This window comes from Epinephelus fuscoguttatus, linkage group LG19 (assembly GCF_011397635.1).
Source record: "Epinephelus fuscoguttatus linkage group LG19, E.fuscoguttatus.final_Chr_v1".
Lineage (NCBI taxonomy): Eukaryota > Metazoa > Chordata > Actinopteri > Perciformes > Serranidae > Epinephelus > Epinephelus fuscoguttatus.
In genome coordinates this window covers 17,805,572-17,826,026 of record NC_064770.1, presented here as the reverse complement: position 1 = coordinate 17,826,026, position 20,455 = coordinate 17,805,572, and the positions used below count along the sequence as shown (strand labels likewise).

At 39.5% G+C, this 20,455-nt stretch overlaps 1 protein-coding gene across 4 annotated transcripts in view; it reads left to right on the top strand.

Moving 5' to 3' along the window:
• axin1 (axin 1) overlaps positions 1-20,455 on the top strand; it is a 41,089-nt gene that overhangs the window by 1,126 nt on the left and 19,508 nt on the right. For 3 of the 4 annotated variants that reach the window (XM_049561333.1, XM_049561334.1, XM_049561330.1), the window contains exons 1-2: positions 8,049-8,210; positions 10,567-11,538. In XM_049561333.1, the coding sequence (XP_049417290.1) occupies positions 10,643-11,538 (896 nt within the window). In that variant the 5' untranslated portion in view covers positions 8,049-8,210; positions 10,567-10,642. Of the gene's footprint in view, positions 1-3,504; positions 3,691-8,048; positions 8,211-10,566; positions 11,539-20,455 lie in introns of those variants that run through there. The other variant, XM_049561332.1, reaches the window with a different exon arrangement.

Below are 20,455 nucleotides of genomic sequence, written 5' to 3'. Positions count from 1 at the left end.
TCAGTTTAATCCCTAAAAAGAAACTGAAATTATTCACACATCTTTGTAGGAGCCATGATTATTATAACTTTTTGGACAAGCTACAGAATTAGCATTTTTCTGTTAGCAGAAATAAATATCACTGATCAGTGAACATATAAAGAACTAGCAAATAACTCTCAATAACTCCCATTGAACTGCAATTCTCCTACAGTTCTGACACAAAATGCTACTTTTACATAAGCTGAGCCTGATTTCATAAATCAGCGGGTCTGGTTCATACAGTCACACCTCAGAGCTGAACACAGAGACGTCTTCTATTGTTCCTGTGTCTGCCGAGCAGCTCCACTGGGCCACTTGCTTAAGGGCTTCTTGTTTGTAGTTGCTGAGGAATGGATAAGTATTTTTCATTCACCCTCAGCACCCGGCTGTTTCTGGCTGTTCGAGGGATTCAATTTACAGACCTTCTGGTCACGTGACCTCTGTGTTGCTGAAATCTTTCATTACTGTAGTTTACTGTAAAAATGTTTGTGAAGGTAGTTTTAGAATAGGATGCCAATAGATATCAGAATGCATTATCATTTGATATGGTGACGGGTAAAATTATGAAAACTGTGAGAGGTTGGATCCATTATGTTTTTCTGTAGTTTTTGTAGAGCAAATAAAGCTTTAAAGAATAGATTATCAGCCCAGTCGCCAGAATTAAATGATAGCATTGCACGTTTCTGCAAACCATGGATATGCTACATTCGTATCATATCAACATTTCTAAACTGACATAAATTAAATTACATATACTGTATATGACCTGAGTTTAGTTTTTTTCGTAGAGGAAGTAGGGAATGGTTGATGGCGTTACACCTAGGCCAGACAGCAGCCAAGCCAAGCAGCAGTGAGCAACATACATATATATATATATATATATATATATATACACATACAACATGTTGGGACATTTCCAGCCATGTTTGTTGCACCATAACCAGGTATCTTTTCTACTCTTTTCTTAACCCTAACCAATGTTTTTTTGTGCCTAAACCTAACCACACATTGACCACATTGAAAATAAAGTTTCAACATATCTGCTACATATGAAATGTACAAATGTAACTTATCTGTCTGTGGTTTGCAGAAACGCACAATGCTAACATGTATTCTGGCGACTGCGTTGGGATTATTGCACTGTCAAAGCTGTTATTGTCTGTGTAAGTCTGGATCAGGATCCAAAATACAGTATAATTGGTTTCACATGACCAGGGACTGGTATGAGCAGCATTTCCTCCATGGTTAATGATGAAAAAAGCCCAAATGCCCAGAAAGTTATCTGTAGAAATAGACAAAAAAGTAAACTGTGTTGGTAAGTTTGGTTCAGTTTTGACACAAAACAAAGAAGTGGCTGCAGTTTGTAAATAGAAGTCCATTAGATGCCCAGGAGGCCACAGAAAAAAGCACTATAATAGATAAAAGATGACATATGAGTGGGTATAGAGTACTTTGAAATGGAATTACACACAACCCCATGTATATAGATATTTTCCTCCTTTACATGAGTATATCATTAGTGATGTAACCTTGAATCTTTGAGTGTGAGAAGTCAATCAGTATCAAACACTGCTTTTAACTGGTCATCACAGCTTCATCCGTTTTAAGGCTGTGTTTATAGTTTGTGTTGTCGTTTTCATGTCCTTCCTCTTTTGATTAACTGAGAAACTGTAGCCACTGGTGAGGGGCCAGTGTCAAGGCGCTTTGTGGCTCACACCAGCCGCCTGCTCATTCATGTGTTCCTTCCTCTTATTTCTCCTCATCAGAACTGCCGTCCATTTGATCATGCCAGGTTCTGACCACCATTTTGGTGTTTAAAAAAACAAGAGGGTGCTGTGTAAACATGAACTTCCTCCTGCTCTTTAATAAGCTATATCACATTAAAGACTCTTTTTGCTATGTAAATATATAGTAGAGAAATGACGTCCTGAGAAGAGAGTGAAGTCACGCTCCCTCTGTACTGTGTGTGTTGTAATCTGAGCTTTTCTGTTCTATGTTTTGGTAGCTGGGCCACTACCAACATGTGCATGTTAGTTCATGTGCGTCTCTTTCTTCATGTCCCACTGACTAGCTCATCACCAACGCTCTACACTGCCGTTCCACAGTGGCGCAACGGCAACATTGTGAAAGCATTAACTCCCACTCCAAGTTAACACTGTAAGCTCTGTCTGCACTGTTACCATTGTTAGCGCTGTTAGCACTGTCAGCGTCTTATCCACCTCCTGAGCTGACATGTGAGCCTCTTCCTTCATGTCCCACTGGCAAGCTGATCACCAACACACTGCACTGCTGTCCCAAGGTGGCTGGACAGCCACATTGTGAAAGCATTAACTCCCACCCCAAGTTAACACTGTAAGCTCTGTCAGCACCATTGTCATTGTTAGTGCTATTAGCACTGTTAGCGGCTTATCCACCATCTGAGCCGACCTGTGAGTCTCTTCCTTCATGCCCCATTGGCAAGCTTATCACCAACACAGCATTAACTCCCACCCCAAGTCAACACTGTAAGCTCTGTCAGCACTGTTACCATTGTTGGCACTGTTAGCACTGTCAGCGGCTTATCCACCGTCTGACCCGACATGTGAGTCTCTTCCTTCATGTCCAACTGGCAAGATAATCACCAACACAGCATTAACTCCCACCCCAAGTTAACACTGTAAGCTCTGTCAGCGCTGTTACCATTGTTAGTGCTGTTAGCACCCTTAGCAGCTCAGCCACCAAATGCAGGCAATGCAACCCTAGACTGTGAGTGTTGTATATAGCACATTTAAGTTTGACAAAGACATGACCCACCCTACTCTCTCTCTCAGATGGCCTAGTACTTGTTGTCTTCATTGGTTGTGTTAATTAGGTCTAGGCAAGAACAGTGGCATTGGTAAGAATTAGGGTAAGACTCTCAGGGTAAGCCAATCAGAGGCAGAGTAAGGCAAAGTAGGGTGGGTGAAAAATATTCATGATGCGTCCAATCTCAAAGCTCTAAACTGTGAACAGTGGGACTTCATGTATTATTTGTCCCCAGATGTTACATTAAGAACAGTGGTATTAGGCAGTATATTTTATCTCCATCGGTACGCCCTCTTTGTTGTCAAACAGAAAATTTACTCTCATGCAATTAAATCATCCTGGATGTTGTTCCAGGTTTGATTCCATCTAGATTTGTGTGTGTTTTTAACAGCAACAGTGTCACATGCTATCGTAAAAGAGTAAATCATTATTTTCAGAAAGCTCCTGTTGGGAAAACTCTGTCTCAGTAGAGTTCAGTCAGTTTATGGCATCAAAGGTAAACTATAAAGCAGACTTGTTAGGAAATTAGAGTAGATGAGTATATATTGTGTAAATCAATATTGGTAAGAAATGTCTTTAACACTGCAGAAATAAAATCATACAGTAGTTACAACATACATATTCTTTCCTTTTCCTGTATATATAGTTGACTTAACAAATATTCTTCTTCTTCTTCTTCTTCTTCTTCTTCTTCTTCAGAAACAAATGGATGGCAAAGACAAACTACTATGGCGACATTCTGCTTTGGCCGGGCCTTCTCATGTCGTGGTAATGAGAGAGATGTTCCCATTACTGCAGCCCGATGTGTTTAACAATGGTGCAATGGAATCCTCAGTGAATGGATGTACTGCTGGAGGATGTGTGAAGAAGACGATTGAACTCAAGGTAAAACATGTTGATTTGCATGTAAATCAGCATTTCTCTTTAGTCTTCATGTCATGTTTTGGAGGGGCCAGCACGTCTTCAATCTGACTTTCTGAAACATGTTGAGGTTTTTGAGTGAAGAAATCCTTTGACATGGACACATTGAACTGCTGTTGAAAATGACAGTAATCATTGAAATACAGAAGATGGTTGGAGAAAATAATTGATCCTATAAAATATGAGAGTATCAGGATATTTAAATTGTTGCCACCCAAAATCAATTTTGCCTCGAGGAAGCTGCAGTGTGTTGGGTCTTATTCATGGTTTATCTTGCTGGCAGACATATTGTACACACTGCATACACTGCACACTTTAACAGGTTTCTAGGTTTGAGCAGGCAATTGAGGTGATACGATGAGACAGGCAGTGAAATATACAGTCCTGCTCTTTCTTGTGCTCCCAAATGGTTTGACATAATTACATAATCAAATGTGTTTATGTTTTTATGGTGTGTCCCATCTGCCTTTCATCTTAGACTCAGTAAAACCATGTGACAAAATGATTGCCATGAATGAGAGCTCTGAAACTGTCAACAGCCTTTATTGCTGCATTTAGTCTATCGTTTTAGTCTTTGTACTGTGAAGTCAGAAAGTAATGACATGATCAAGTGTTTCTAACATTGTTGCATTGGATGTCTGTTTCAAAGCTTCAGCACCAGTTCTTACAACATATAAAGGCCCATATTTGTAGTTCTGCTCACCAGCTGTGTGACATACTCTCAGCCAGAACAGTCAAAATAAAGATTTAAATTTCATCTAATGGTGCAAAGTGGCATGTTGCCGGGTGTTTATAACACTGCAGTGTTTATACAGAAGTTGTACATCAGTGCTTAGTTTGGTTTTCATTATAGATGCATTAAACACACCAGAAATTAACAAATGCATCTTCAAGGCTGCTGCAAAACTTTGGGCAACATTAGTAGCTAGGATCATTCAAACAGAGGAAGGTTGCAAGCTATTGAAAATGATTGTTACATTAAGTTCTTCCCAACTGTTTGTGTTGAGTGGTCACATCACTGTAATTTTTCTATATTGAACAGCAGACTTGAATTTCCCTGTTTGAATGTTGTTGAAAGCACGCAAATGTTGTAAATCACAGTGTCACTGTGCATGTGGTGACAGAGACAGGGAGTTACATTTGTGGCTAGTTGTCCATTATGTGCTGAAGTAAAATATAACTCATAAGCACAGCTATCATGGTGTTTCAGTAAGTTTACGGCTGGTATTTATGACTTGGTCAGCTGTTCTGGGACTTCCTGGTAGTAAAATTCATGACAAAGGCTGTGTGAATGCACCACCTAACAGGAAAGGTGAAACATGTGCTACGGTAAGCTAATTCAACTGTAACCCAATCAGTGAAGTCATCTTGTGCAGTCTCCGGTTGGAATGAAAATCTGCAAACACACACTTTCCACTTTAAAACCACATTGCATTTGCAACACTCAAATAGCAATTGTGTGTCTTATATATCTTATGGGGCCCTAAACATTGCACTGTGAGCCATGATAGATAGGACCTTTAAAGGGGCACTTAACTGGTTTTATGCATTAAAGGGACAGTTAACACCAAATCAATAATACACATTTTCCCTCTTACCTGTTGTGCTATTTATTGATCTAAAGTGTTTTGGTGTGAGATGCTAAGTCTTGGAGATATAAGCTGTAGTTGACAGTTGGCTGTTGGTGCTAAAGTGTCAAAAAATACATTTGAAAAACATAACAACAATGTCCCCTTCCAGAAATCATTGGTTGACCACAGACCTTGGTGTGAGCAGTTTTTATGTAGCAGCTATTTTCTTTCTACCGAACTAGAACTACAACCACCAACCATATCACTGTGCAGAGGGAAGTAAGCATCTGCTCGTAGATGAGAGGCTTTTACTCATGACAGCATGAGATATAAACATTAAAAGTGTCCTATTTGGCTGAGCTGTACCATTAGTTAGCACAGGTGAGCTAGCAGTATCCAACCCAGTCTCACTCCGAAATCATCGAAATCCAGCACTTGGGCAGTGATTTTAGGCATCAGACACTGACGAACAAAGTCATCCTTTGATACACAGTTGGTCGTTGTTATAGTTTAACAACGGTTGGCGACGTCAGGGAGAAACACAGCAGGACAAGAATGAAAGTTAAGGTGGCTAAAATCCAAATGGGGTGAGAAGGAGGGGTGATGGATGGGTCCTCATTTTCATCCAGGAGAGTGTTCACATACTGTAAGAATATAAAACCAAACACTGTTCTTTTTTCCTAAACCCAACAATGTGTTTTAGTTGTTGAAGGAAAAAATATATATATTGGCGGAGTTGTACAGACGATGTGTGTTTATTTTGAAAGAGACTGTATGTAAAGGTAAATTTCCTGTGAAAACTTAAGTGTATTTTGAAAGAAGACAGTGCATGTAACAGGCAGAACTTGACAAGCCATCCTAGAAAATCAAAAACCAACGCACCGAGGGTACCTCGCATGTCGTATCTAGACATGGAAAACCAGGTCAGAGTAAGATGAAAAATATGTATTTTTGACCTGGGGTGAACTGTCCCTTTAAGTGTCAACCGGTCACAATGAGTACTATCTAGCCTGTAACAAGTTTTTCAGTGTTTTCTGTGGCTGTGCAGGAAGCCACTGATGATGTCATGTGTTTATCTAAAGAAAGGAGCAATTGAGTTGCATCATGGGAAAAGTGGGACCCAGCATTTTTGGAGCCTGACCCATACTAGGGATTTAAAAATCAGGACAACTCTGCCTCTGCTGCATCAACAGTGTCCTGCATGTCCACCAAGTGTATGGAAATGGAATTTTAAATTGCTACAGTAGGCCACACCTTTATTTTATGTGGGCTGTAGATCTGACATGATCAATATTGTAATTTGCATTAGCACAAACATCTTCATTTAAATACAGCATACCAGGGATGTCAAACACACAAGAACCGGGCTGCCAGAGGGTCCACACCTCATACTGGTGCACTTGCGAAGGCGGTGAGGTGTCAGGTTTAAGCAGTGAGTAGATACTTAGTGTAAAATGCTGCCACCCTGACCAGAATAAAGCTCTCTGAGATAACAATGAATCCTTAGTGTGCTCAATTTAAAGATACTGAACAATGTGCAAAATATTATTAACCAGCAGCTTCAGTACAAAAGAATCTGTATCAGACTTCAATCATAAAACAATATGGGTGCAACCCTGTTGCTAAGGCACTGACAGAATTTCAGATTGTAAATGGTTTGTAAGGCAGGGGATTACTTCACCTGCTGCTTCAATAGCTTCCACTTTAGAGGAAAATTATGAAAAAAATGCACATGTAATTAAAGCGAGTGGTCGACTGACTAAATGTGGAAAACCCAAGACATGTTGTTGAATTTGCACATATTTTTCGTAGGATATGGCGGGCTGTTTATCATTTCTTTTGTAACTAGATGAACGTTTTCAGAATAAATTCCTTTACACTAAAAAAAAAGGGAAAAATCTGAAAGGTCGTTATTTATAGGTTATTATGCAATGGTTTCACTGGAGATCAAACTGGGTTGTATGTGGCCCCTGAACTAAAATGAGTTTGACACCCCTGATATAAATATAGGCACGAGAATGCTTGTACTTATACTTCCTTGTGATCCATATTTAATGCTTACTATGGTGCTGAGATTAATATGTTGAAAGCATTGATTTCCTCCCTCAGTAGAGGTTTGAATCAGGTTAAAACAAAAAGATCAGCCAGTATGCCATAGTCTTTTATATTTTTGATTCAAATGTTTTTTCATGTTGAGCCATATTTCAGAGGATTTTGAGCCAAAATGCAATAAAGGGAATGCTACAACCTCATTTTTTATATATATTTATTTTAATTCTTGAGGGAATAAACTCCTTTACACTAAAAAAAAGGGAAAAATCGAAGGGGTCGTTATTTATAGGTTATTGTGTAATGGTTTTACTAGTCAGGCCCACTGGATGTGGCCCCTGGACTAAAATGAGTTTGACACCCATGATATAAACAATAAGTTTATATGTAATGTTTACTACGGTATTGGGATTTATATGTTGAAAGCATTGATTTCCTCCCTCAGTAGAGGTTTGAATTAGGTTAATACAAAAAGATCCACAGTCTTTTATATTTTTGATTCAAATGTTTTTCATGTTGAGCCATATTTCAGTGGATTTTGAGCCAAAATGCAACACAACCTCATTTTTAATATATTTATTGCAATCCTTGAGAGAGAGGGAGACAAAAAAACATGAGTGTACCACATGTAGCCAAACTAAACACTGGTAATGTGTGTAGTGAACGGGCGAGGCGCTGTGCATCATCTGCCGTGCAGCCTGAGCTCCGCACAGACAGTGAGAGACAGTCATGGAGAGGTGGAGAGCGGACTGTTTTCTTTGTTATTTTTAAAGTCTTGCAATTCGCAACTATGACACTGTTGGCGGTGACTGGTGCTGGTCCAAACGCCCGATGCACTCGAAAGCAGCAAGAAGATTTTCACCGGTTAAGTATATGTCACTTTTTTCTCCCCCCACAGCTCAGAGATTGGGATTGCGGTAGTCGGGGAGAGATATGTGCCATCGCTTTGCTGCTTGTAAATCTATTCGGAAATTGGTGTGGGATTCCCTCTGTGTCCTCTGACGGTAGGGGAAATGTTTGCGGTCGGCCTGTTGTTCGTTTAGTTTAGCAGCTGTTAGCGGAGACAGGGCGGATATTAATAGGTGAATAGTGTGACAAAGTTGTGCACTTGTCGGTCGGCTGCTGAAAGGCCTGGCTATGTGAGTGTGTGTGTATATGTGTGTGTATGTGTACGGAGTTTGTTTCTGGCTCCCCTCCCCCACTCGCCGCTGCTGTTCTGCTCATTCTGGAGAGGCCAAGACATGAATGTGATGAGAGGCTCACTTCAAAAGGAACAAGCGGATACAGTTTGAGAGGAAAAAGAGGGGACATTTCCTGAACGCGGCTGAAATCACGCCTTTTTACATATCCCTGTGCAGCCGCACACCTGTGACCGCAGAACCGCTAATTTCAATATCAATGCGCTGAGCGAACATCTCTCGTGCCGATGCATCAGCGCACACAGGTAGCAACATGACTGCTAGTTTAACACATCACCTCCTTAGCACTGATACACCATCAATGAAATGTGCTTGTATTCAAATATTTTTCCTCTGGTTATCATTTGAGTCCAGCACACCTGGCCTTGTGCACAGTGCACGTGCTGCTCACACTTCAGGATTGTGCAGGGAGAAAAGCACTGTTGCCAGTTTTGTCTTTGCTGTCTTTGTTCAATCAGGGAAAATGATTTGTATCTGTATTGGAAAAGACAGAGAGTGGGTGTGCCCTAAAGGGAACATGATGGCAACCATTAAAAAAAATATATTTCTTTTGAAATCACAGCCCAGCTGTCAGCCGCTTCTGAAAATTCTAAATCTACTTTTCTTCAAGATATATTTTTAATCCCAAAACCATTAACAACTGCACGGGGCTATGAAGAGGATTTTGATTGGTCAGAGACATTAGCGGTCACCATGATTTCATCCTGGCCTCATCTGTCAGGAAATATCGGCTGCTGCATGGATGTGTGCATTTAAACAGTCAGAGGAAATTGGATATTTTTTCCTACGCTGTGGCTGCACTGGGGAATCGGCACTAAAATGGTTTCTGGAACTGTATCTGGGAAGCTTAACCATGAGCTGTATGTTCTCTACTACTGTGTCTTTGCTCAGCAAGAAAGCTCAGGGACAATGCTTTAGGAGCAGGACATGTCCTTGAACGAGACATTCAATCCCTAGAATCGTTCTCTCTGCAGCTGATCCTGCATTATGATAGCAGGGGCATGAAATGAGAGAATATGATACATGGATCAATAAAGTATCATATAGTAGAGAGACTGCTTCACTACGGAGTTCATACTGTAAGCCTTAAGTGAATATATCATTGTGGTGATACACTCATACTAATTTGGATGTAACTGGAGTAGCAGTGTAAAGTAATGATATGCTTATGCATATAAATCAGAGGATATTATTACTGCAAACTACATTAACACTACGCCATATTCATACCAGTGCCTCCAGGGCCAGACAGCTCTGAAGCCATGACTCTTGGCTTGGATTACCACAACACTCCCACATAACTCTGACTGTGACTCAGTAGGCACAATTATAGACTATCAAAATCACATTATAGACTATCAAAACCACATGATAAGCCAATGACTCCAGATTCTGCTTAGGTTTGCAGATGTTATGCAGAATATGCGGTCACAGATCAGGAGCGTGAAATTCTTTTTCAGTGTGTACATGTATTATTGCTTTTAAAGTTGATTTCATCACCAATTTCTATTGTTATTCTTGTTATTCGATAATTCAAATGTAAGTTGACTGTATGGTAGTTGCCAAAGATTGTTTCAGTGTATTCAAGCTGCATTCAAAGGTAAACCAGTAGCTGTTCTCTAGTTTTAGAGCATTTCAGTCGCTTGCCTCACATTTGAGATCCTCTGGATTTCTGCAGAATTTGCATGAATTTAAATGTTTATGTGGAAACTGGCAACATGATGAGTTTGTCATGAAAATCTGATAAAAATGCAAAAAAGTACAAAAGTCCCTAAGGAGGTACTAGTCCTCTTCTCATCAGGCGTATGGCGATTATGGCACATATCAACCTTTTCTCTGATACACTGATACTGTAAATCAATTATTGTAATTAATGCATTTCTTCAGTTTGATTTTACCTTTTAATCTGAGTATAAGTATTAAACTATCTTCCTATAGTAGTGCCTTGTCAAGGTAGCGCTACTCCACCTTTCAGTGATGTGATAAAGCTGCGTCTCATTCTATATTTTTCCTCCTTGCAGGAGTTTTTTTGCAGTGGCATAAGTAGAGGTCTGGATCTAATAGTTGTGCAGTGTGGGCTCTACGGGGACGTGGTTTATGGATGCTGGGACTATGAGCATAAGCGACAAAAGGGACTACTTAGCAGACCTGGGCGGCAGCTTCACTGAGGATGCTCCTAGACCTCCAGTTCCAGGGGAAGAAGGCGAGCTGGTTTGCAGTGATGGACGCCAGTACGGCAGCCTTGGCTTCTCCGCGAAGAACGAGAGCCTCAAATGCGAGGCGTCCGTGGCGACGCCCAGGCGACCTGACTTGGACCTGGGCTACGAGCCGGAGGGAAGCGCTTCCCCTACACCGCCTTACTTAAAGTGGGCCGAATCTCTTCACTCTCTCTTGGATGACCAAGATGGCATCCATCTGTTTAGGACGTTCCTCAAGCAGGAGGAGTGTGCGGATATGTTGGACTTCTGGTTTGCATGCAGTGGCTTCCGCAAACTCGAAGCTAATGAGGGTAACGAGGAGAAGAAGGTCAAACTGGCGAAAGCCATCTATAAGAAATACATCCTGGACAACAACGGGATTGTTTCCCGACAGATTAAACCAGCCACTAAGTCCTTCATCAAAGACTGCGTCATGAAGCTTCACATTGATCCTGCAATGTTCGACCAGGCTCAGACTGAGATACAGACGATGATGGAGGAAAACACATATCCCTTATTTCTTAAATCTGACATATATTTGGAATATACGCGGACAGGAGGAGAGAGTCCCAAGCTGTACAGCGATCAGAGCTCTGTTTCTGGGAATGGAAAAGGGCTATCGGGTTATTTACCAACTCTAAACGAAGATGAGGAGTGGAGATGTGACCAGGAGCCAGAGGAGCAACCCGAGTGTGACCCCGTGCCGAGCAACCGGCTCACTCAGAAGCTCCTAATGGAGACGGCACCACAGCGTGTTGCCAACAGCGCGAGATTCCAGGACAGTCACGAGTACAGGTAAATCCTCCCAGCCATCTAGAAAGCTTCACTTCAGCTCTAACTACACAGCCTTTTCTCTGCAAACTGCTGAATTAGAAATAAACCTGAAACCCCACAATACCATGAACGCTGCTTGAAGTGTGAGATGAAAACAGAGTCTGAATGTAGCACAGGAGACAGCTGAGATGAGAGGAAGATGGTGTATTTACACCTGTGGTGTTGAGAAAATGTCAAAAGGCTGCAGAAGTTAACTTGTTGTTAGAAGGTTGAAGTAGTGTTCTCGGCTTTTCTTGTGCAGGTACTGGGGGGAATCGTGTTTTCCCATTGGACAGGGAAAGAGTTCAATATGATTTTGTTTGAGAAGCTTTCTGAAATCACTCACTCTGGAAACTGATATCATTGCCTCCCTCTGCCTCTTCTTCCTCAGAATTTTAAGACTGCGTTTATATATTTTTTTTCCCCCCCATAACAAAATGTATTATGTTTGACTGTTCAATCTAGAGATTCCAAACTTGTTCTATAATGTCGACGAGTCCCAGCCATGGATAGTGATTTGATTTGATAGCTGCTCTGCTGATTCTTCATCCATGAAAATGATATAAACTCAGATGACAATCTTGTCAAACATGCTTTAAATAAAAAAGAAAAGCACTGCAGCAATGAGACAGTGTAGCTGAAAATTGAGTACATCCTCTTCTAGATATTGAACGTTTACATTAATTTGCACTATTACACTACTTAAACTCAAAGATGACACGATCCTTAAAGGTGGAAATGTGTAATATTTCAATAACATGAGAATTAGACAAATCTGCAAGGTCATGTTTTGTTTGCTCCAGCAGGTACGTCTGGTCCCTCTCTTATTCAAAAAGATTTTCAGCTGAACAGGCCCTGGTTGGGCCAATCACAACTATTACTCCAGTATGGGGGCAGGTTTGATACTGTGACCAACAGCTTACAGAGCCTTCACATAGGGCTGGCCAGTATATCGATATTGTATCGATATCGTGATATGAGAGTAGTTGTGGTCTTAGATTTTCTATATCATCGTAATTGTTTTTTCTGGTTTTCAAGGCTACATTACAGTAAAGTGATGTAATTGTCTGAGCTTACCACACTGTTTTTAGGCACTATATTCACATAACTGATTATTATTAATCAAAAAATTGCATTGTGTGAATATTTTGTGAAAGCAACACAACATTGATATTGAGTCATTCGGTCAAGAATACCTTGACATTTGATTTTCTCCACGTCGCCCAGCTCTACTTTGTGCTTAATGTAAAATATGTGGTGACGTCAACAACCAAGATGGCCACAGCTGATGTGGAACTTTTGTTAAAGTACTATTTTTAAATTCTGAGGGTCAAACCGGCAGCACTCGTTCATAGACACTTTGATGTCACACTATCACAACTTAGTTTTGCACGTTGCAGTCTGTTTACATTTTTCTATCGCTCAGCGCACCATCATATGTTGCTCTCCTTGTAGGTCCATTCAGTTGTGTCTAGATGCAGATTTTATCTATGGTCAATCAATGATAACGTGATGCCAGGCTATTATGTCATGCTTTTTGTATGCGAGTCAATACAAAAGTAATGTTTCATTATTCCTGAATTGAAGTAGAACATTCAACTTGGTACCCATGTTCACTTTAACACATAGATCAACCTGTCAATTAAAACAAGTGGAAGTGTAGAAAATTACTGGTGGCTTTTTTGCTGCAGTGCAAAGGGTGACTGTGCTGGCCACCTACAGTATGTGTGTGTGTGCGCAACAGCAGCATTAAAGTAATGGCCTCTTACGTTTGAAATGCTTTTCATTCTCAGTGTGAGTGTTCAAAGGCGATTCAAGGTGTCATAATCATTGCAGTGCCAAATCTGCTGATTGATGCTCAGAAACACAAGCTTTAAGTCAGTTTGATACATGTAGACGCACAATCAGAGGGTTGTCCTCACGTTGAAATTCATTGTTGTGGTTTGATGCAGTAGCATAAATGCTGATGTTGCAGATGCTGAACAGAATGACCAGCTTCTGTCCCACTCCTTTTCTCTTTCTTCTCCTCTGATGCATTTTGTGGATATTTGTGATTCTTGCAGATCCAGTTCATCTTCTTTTTAACCTTAAGTTGGTGCTTTGCATGAACCTGAACATACCTTTTTTTTTTTTTTTTTTTTTTTTACTCAGTACCTCTTGGACAAAAGACAGATGTGAATGTCTCTTCTAGTTATTGCATGGGGCAGTTCATTTATCTATTTTCATTTGAATGTAGAAAAATGTTTGCTTTTTCGTGGAAAACACTTTGACATGTCACGGTAGGAAGAGCACAGGTGTAAATGATAAAATTAACAATGGGCGAATATATTTAGCTGCTTCAGTTTCAGGGTCTTGGTGTTGTGCATGCGGGCTCATTGTCATGACACTGGAATATATAATGGAGCCATCATTAATGTTAGTAACACCTGTATAAGTGAAGCAGGTTATTACACAGGTTGCTTTAAACTTTGTATTAATGTTATAGCATCTCCTAATGTATTATTATGAAAATTATCTATAGCTTGAGTCTTGTAAAGAAGGTCTATTGTAAGAGACTGCATGAGGGAAAGCAATACTTGTTTAAGGCATTAATGTAGGGCTTGACAATGTCAATATCATATGGGACTGGATATGGTTTTGATTTTGAATATCATAATATCGGAAGTGTTGTCTTTTCCTGATTTCAAAGGCTGCACCACAGTAAAGTGATGTAATCGTCTGAACTCACCAGACTATCCCGGCTATTCTACTTATACTCACTTAGTGATTATATCCACATTACTAATGACGATTCATCAAAAATCTCATTGTGCTAATATTTTGTGAAAGCACCAATAGTCAACCCTACAATATTGTCGCCATATCGAGATATTAGATCAAAGATATTGTGATATTTGATTTTCTCCATCCGCCTTACTGTCGTTTTAGGCATTGCTGGTTGTATTGGATAGTTGTTCGGCCTGTTACGGTCATTTGCATTGAATCTGTCTAAAGCTGAGCAGACACTCTTCATGTTGCACACATTTTAATCTGTCACAAGCTGCAACTTCTCTGCTCACACTGTTCGGATCAATTGACAGGCCGCGATGTGGCTGCGATCCCTAAACATAATCACAAAACGCCTGGTGAGTCTTGTCCAGTGACATTTTCAGTCAAGTTTATGGTTGAGTACTCTGTGTTTACTAAAAAGAGAGAAAGGCAGCATTACTTTGTGCAGTTTTACTATGAGCATGAAGTAAGAAGAAAAATATTGAGCTGCAGATGCAGAGTCTGTGAGCAGTCTCAAGACGGTTTATCCACAACATGTAGAATTCTACTCCGATAACATTAAAACAAGCTCCCTGCAGTTTGTAACAGATCTTCTGACAAATCCGACAGCCGACTAAGATTTCAGACAGGCCAGAAATCCATCAGATCAGAGAAGTTAATCAGGTGTCCCCTCAAACGACACCTGATCCGGCAGAAATTCGGCCCCGATTCTAAAATTAGTTTGAGGGGCTAAATTCGAGGCTAAATTGGGCTTAATCTGCGCGGTGTCTGCCTGGCTTAATATGCAGCAGCCGGTAGAATGACAGAGAGAACACACACTGACTGACTCTAAAAGGCTCTGAGTAATCAGACTGTGGATGCTCGTTCACTCGACATACTTGTGATCCTGCTGCATGTGAAATTGTAATCATGTTAAACAAATGAAAAGTGGCTTAGCATTAGTTACATGCTTAAGGTTTAAGTGTCTTTGCAGATGAAAGCGTAACAATGAAAGATCAAATGAAAACATTAGTAATTGCTTGCTACCACAACTTGACTAATATTGCTGCTCATTTAAATTGGTAAAGCTTATTATGTAATACGGTTACATCTTCCACTGAGGATTAAGGCCACTAGCAGTGCAAAAAAAGTCCAATAACAACATGTTGAAAGGAACATAATGTAGGCCGCTGACATTGATGCAAATGAAACCTAAAAGAGGGATTTAAGATCCTAATGTGTGAGCTTCTGTTGTTTACATCAAGCTGCAACAATTAATGGATAAATTGATTAGTTGTTTACTATTAAATTGATCGTCAACTAATTTGATAATTGATTAATTGGTTTAAGTAATTTTTTAAGAAGGAAAAAAGCTTCTTAAATGTGAACTTTTCCCGGTTTCTTTTAGGTGGGGTGGAGAAAATCGATACAGCATTGTATTGCGATATTTTTGTGTGGCAGTATCATATCGTCACACAATACTAGTATCGATTTTTTATTATATGAATTATTAATATGACAAAAGCAAATTAAACTTTAGGTAGAATACTAGAATCATATAATCAAATGCTTTTTCAATCCACTAGATACATTTTGCTGCATAAAAATGACTGACATTAGATGAACAGACTGAAACCCTATTAGATCAAACAAATATTGACAAAGTTTTTCTTTGAGGACATAATTTGCAGTTGAAAAAAGGTATTAAATTGCTATGTATCACAATATAAGTTGTTGCAATACTCATCACATCACAATAATATTATATCTTGACTTCAGTATCGTGATAACATCGTATCGTGAGGCCCACCCCTAGTTTCTTTACTCCTCTATGACCATGAATGACCATGAATAATTGAGAAAGTAATCAACTGATTAATAGAAAATGAAAACAGTACTACTACTACTACTACTACTACTACTACTGTTCCTGCTGCTACTGTTGCTACTGTTTGGGCTATGAATGTCAAATACAGACATCATTGGAGCAGCTTTTAAATGCATGTAAACATTATATATCAGCATCTATTATCCACTACTACAGCCTTGTAGTTATTAAGGCTGCAACTAACAATTATTTTCGTTGTTGACTAACCTGTCAATTATTTCTTTGATTAGTTGACTAATCATTTTATTGAAAAATGTGTTAAAATGTTGAAAAATGTCAGTCTCTTTCTCCCAAACCCTAAAATTATATCATCTAGTGTCTTGTTTCGTACTCACACCAAAGGGTTTTAGTTCACAGTTATAGGAGAATGTGTAAAGCTGCCAATATTTGAACGTAAGAAGCTGCAATAAGAGTATTTTGGGGTACTTTTATAGTACTTTTCAATGAAAAATGACTCAAACCGATTAGTCAACTACTAAAATAGTCACTGATTATTTAAATGGTCAATTAGTCATCGATTCGTCGACTAATTGTTGCAGCCCCAGTAGTAATAATACTACTACTGCTACTGTTTGGCCTATTGATGTTTAATACAGACATGAGAGAAGCCGTACGTAGAGGGCAGTACCTGCACTACAAATAGTATGTAATACCAGTAGTATTTAGAACATGTATGTAGCACCTGTATTATACGGCACATGTACCTGTAGTATGTATTACCTGCAGTACGTTGTACCTGAAGTATACAGTACCTGTAGTACCTGCTGTATGTAGTACCTCAGTACTTCGTGGCAGTAGCAGGCACCCGTCAACATTTCAAATTCTCTAGTTTGCAATAATGTTTTTCCTCAATTGAATGATTGTCAGTGTCAGACACTCCAGAAACCTTCCCATATTTGACCTCTGCTGCTGCAGCACCAGTGTTAGGAGGACGTAGAGGAATTCACATCAGCTGACACACAGACAATACCTTCCAGATAAGATCCTCTCTGTGACTAAAACACTGGACGCAGCTCAGGCCAGGCAGTGGAGACAGAACAAATCCTGATTACACTTTGGCCAGATAAAACTGAAGTCCAATCAAACCTGCCATAGCTTTGGCAGCTGCAGACTTCTGCTACTGTCTAGTGTTTCGATGCATTCTTCAGTGTTGGCATGCAGATTTTCTGGTTGATGTCTGCAGGGCGCAAGATGAACTGAATGTTTGTTTGTGTTTGATTTTTTTCTCTTTGGGAAACATCACTAAAGGCAATTTTCTTGGAGATCAATGTTTGCTTGAAATCTCCTCAAAAATATAAGTGCAGTTTTAATTAGAGAGTGAAACAGTTTTGGGCGTATTTTCACATCATTATTTCAGCAATCAAGCATTTGGCTGGAATTACAGAAAGACACGCTTCATTTTTAAAAAGCCTTTTAGCAGCACCCATTGGGTTTTTTCTGAAACTAAATTTTACATCAGTTGTGTCTGATCTCTTCAGAGACAGGCAACAAAAGACATTAAATAGTCCTTCAGATCAGCTTTTAGAAATCAGATGACTTGAAAGGGAATGACCTACGCGTTCATTAATGTTTTGGGAGATTTTTGAAATGTGAACAGCTCAGTTTTGTCCTCGTTCAAGTAAGTCGTGTACTTCAAAGGCAAGGCTTCATGGTCGTTGTAATTTTAATGAAAGTTGTTTCCTTTGAGTGATCTTTTTGAGGCTTCTATCAGTCTGCACGCTGGGATGGAGTTGAGACAAACATGGAATAATAATATGGATGAACAACTGTGTCACTGCTAATAAAGCTGAGGAACAATGTTGAGTTTGAAATCTGAACTTTTTAGAGAAATGGAAAGGATACATTTCTTTTGTATAGGATTTCCTTGGCCTTTGCATGTATTTGCCAGTTGACGTGAGAGGGAGACAGGCAGGATGAAGGGAGGGAGAAGGGAATGGCATGTGGACGTTTGATTACACATGGAGGGCAACTGAGGACACCCTGGCCAGCAGGCTATCTTTTAAAAATGCTTATAAAACATGTCTCACAAAACAAAAGTTTTTATTAAACAGTTAAAATAAAGGATGTCAGCCCTGGGTAATTTTAAGGAAACAAAAAATAAAAATGACATGAATAGGCTTTCCTTTCAGTCTGGCACTTCATCGCCTCAATGAGCTTTAGGGCCGCTTTTGAAAGTGCTATTTAGAGGTGGTGAAATTCAAATGTTTTGTGATGTAAATGTCCTCCGAAATCAGAATAGGCTAGGTAGGGTTTCACTTACAAGGAATTTGCTTTGGTTTTTGGTGCATACATCAAGCTCCCACCAGACCTGAGTGGTAGCCTATGCCAGTGGTCCTCAAATGGTGTGCTGGGATGCAGATTAGAGATGCACCAATCCATCTTTTTCAGTTTTGATAGCGATCCCGATGCTGTGGCTTGTGGTATCAGCTGATACCGATCTGATACCATGGTTGACCTAAAAAGCTATATACCTTACCTAAACAACCTTAACAAAAAAGACTAGAGGCATCAGGCATTGATGACTACGCAGTTCTTTCCTAAGAGAAAATGAAACAAGATGAAACAGATTAATGCAATGATGAACTATTTATTTTTAACAAAAATAAACAATTGTGCAACAGCAGTTGAAATAGTGTGAAGCACCTCCACACAGCAGATTCTCTCCTTCGCTCCACGACGTGTGATGTAGCTTGCATCGCAATAGATTTAAAGGGAAAGGATCGCCTCAGGTATAGGTTGCATTTTCTGATACCCAATCCATCTAATTTGATGATATCGGGGCCGATATTCGATCCAGACATCGGATCGATGCATCCCCAATACAGATCAAGGTGTGACATGGGGTTTTTTTGACAACCACCCATTATTATTGCAATACTCAACTGGGCCTATACGTCATTCACACCCATTTCCTAATAAAGAGGCAAACTCTACCTAACAAAAAGTAAATTAATTAAAAAACCTCGACACGTCACATCATATTACATTATTTCCTGTTTAAATTAATGTGTTATTGGTGCTTTGATGTCATTTTAAACTGTTTAAAATTAATTCTTGAATCATTTTGTTAAGCAAAATTTCATGAGTAATAGTTGGTTGTCAATTGTTATTTGGTATTAATAAATAAAAACAAACATTTATGTGATAACACAAAGTTTGAAACCCACTGGCCTATGCAGTACAGTTAACTGAAGAGTAGCAAAATTAATCTATATACCAACATGCGTAATGGTAACCAGTCAAAAATACTCTCTGCATTTAAATGACTAACAGTTAACCCATAATTTCCCAAGCTGTAATTCTTTTTATTGCAAGTTAATTAATTGGAAATTTGTTCAGGCTCTCTACATAACAGGTACATTGTATTTGTACTTCTATTGCACTAAATTGTTTTTTTATGTTTCCATGTGTGTTGTTATGCAAAAATTCATCACTGAACCAGTTTTCAAGTGACTGTCCAGTGACTTTATATGCTAAAGGAAAGTTGACTGCACCATTGTAATCATTTATTTGTAGTTACAAAACATAAATGTTTCCAAAATGGCACCAGGAACCATGGGCATTGTTGCATTACATTCCCGCTCAAGGAACCATCTCATCTGTCTTTCATCAAATGACAGATTGAATTCATGTTTGCTTCCTTCCCTTGTCATTTCCTTTCATTTCTCATCATCAGAAATGTTTCTGCATACAATCACAACATCAAACTCATTTTCTGTTGACTGCACGTTTTTTGTTTTTTTATTCGTCCCAGCTCTTCACTAACTTGGTGCTGTAATTATTCGCTGTTGTTGAATGTAGATGCTAATGAAAATCAGTCGGTCATAAAGGTTTCATTTTGAACTCTGGGTGCTTCTGCATTCCAAACAGGGAGAAAGCTTCAGGGAATTCCAATTTGAATAAAAAGAGATGATGCCTAACATCTTTAATTCATGTGTATGAAGTCCTGCAAGAAGCGTCTTCAGCAGAGCCAGTGACTGAGGAAATGGAGAAGGTTGTCACGTGAAGCTTTCTCATGTATCTGTAGACGCTGCTGAAGGTTGTGTATCAGAATAAGACCTGCCGTTCAATATTTGTGTGTTCACAAAGGCTGCTGAAATGCTATCAATTACAGGGTTGCTAGGCAGTTTATGATCTGTGGCTGTAGGTTTGCTTGGATTACAACAAACAGAAGCAAGAGGAGATGCAGGAAGTAGCAGAGCCTGAAAACCTGACAAATTGCAGGCAGCGGAATATAAGGCTCTGGGTAATAAGCTTGTGTGC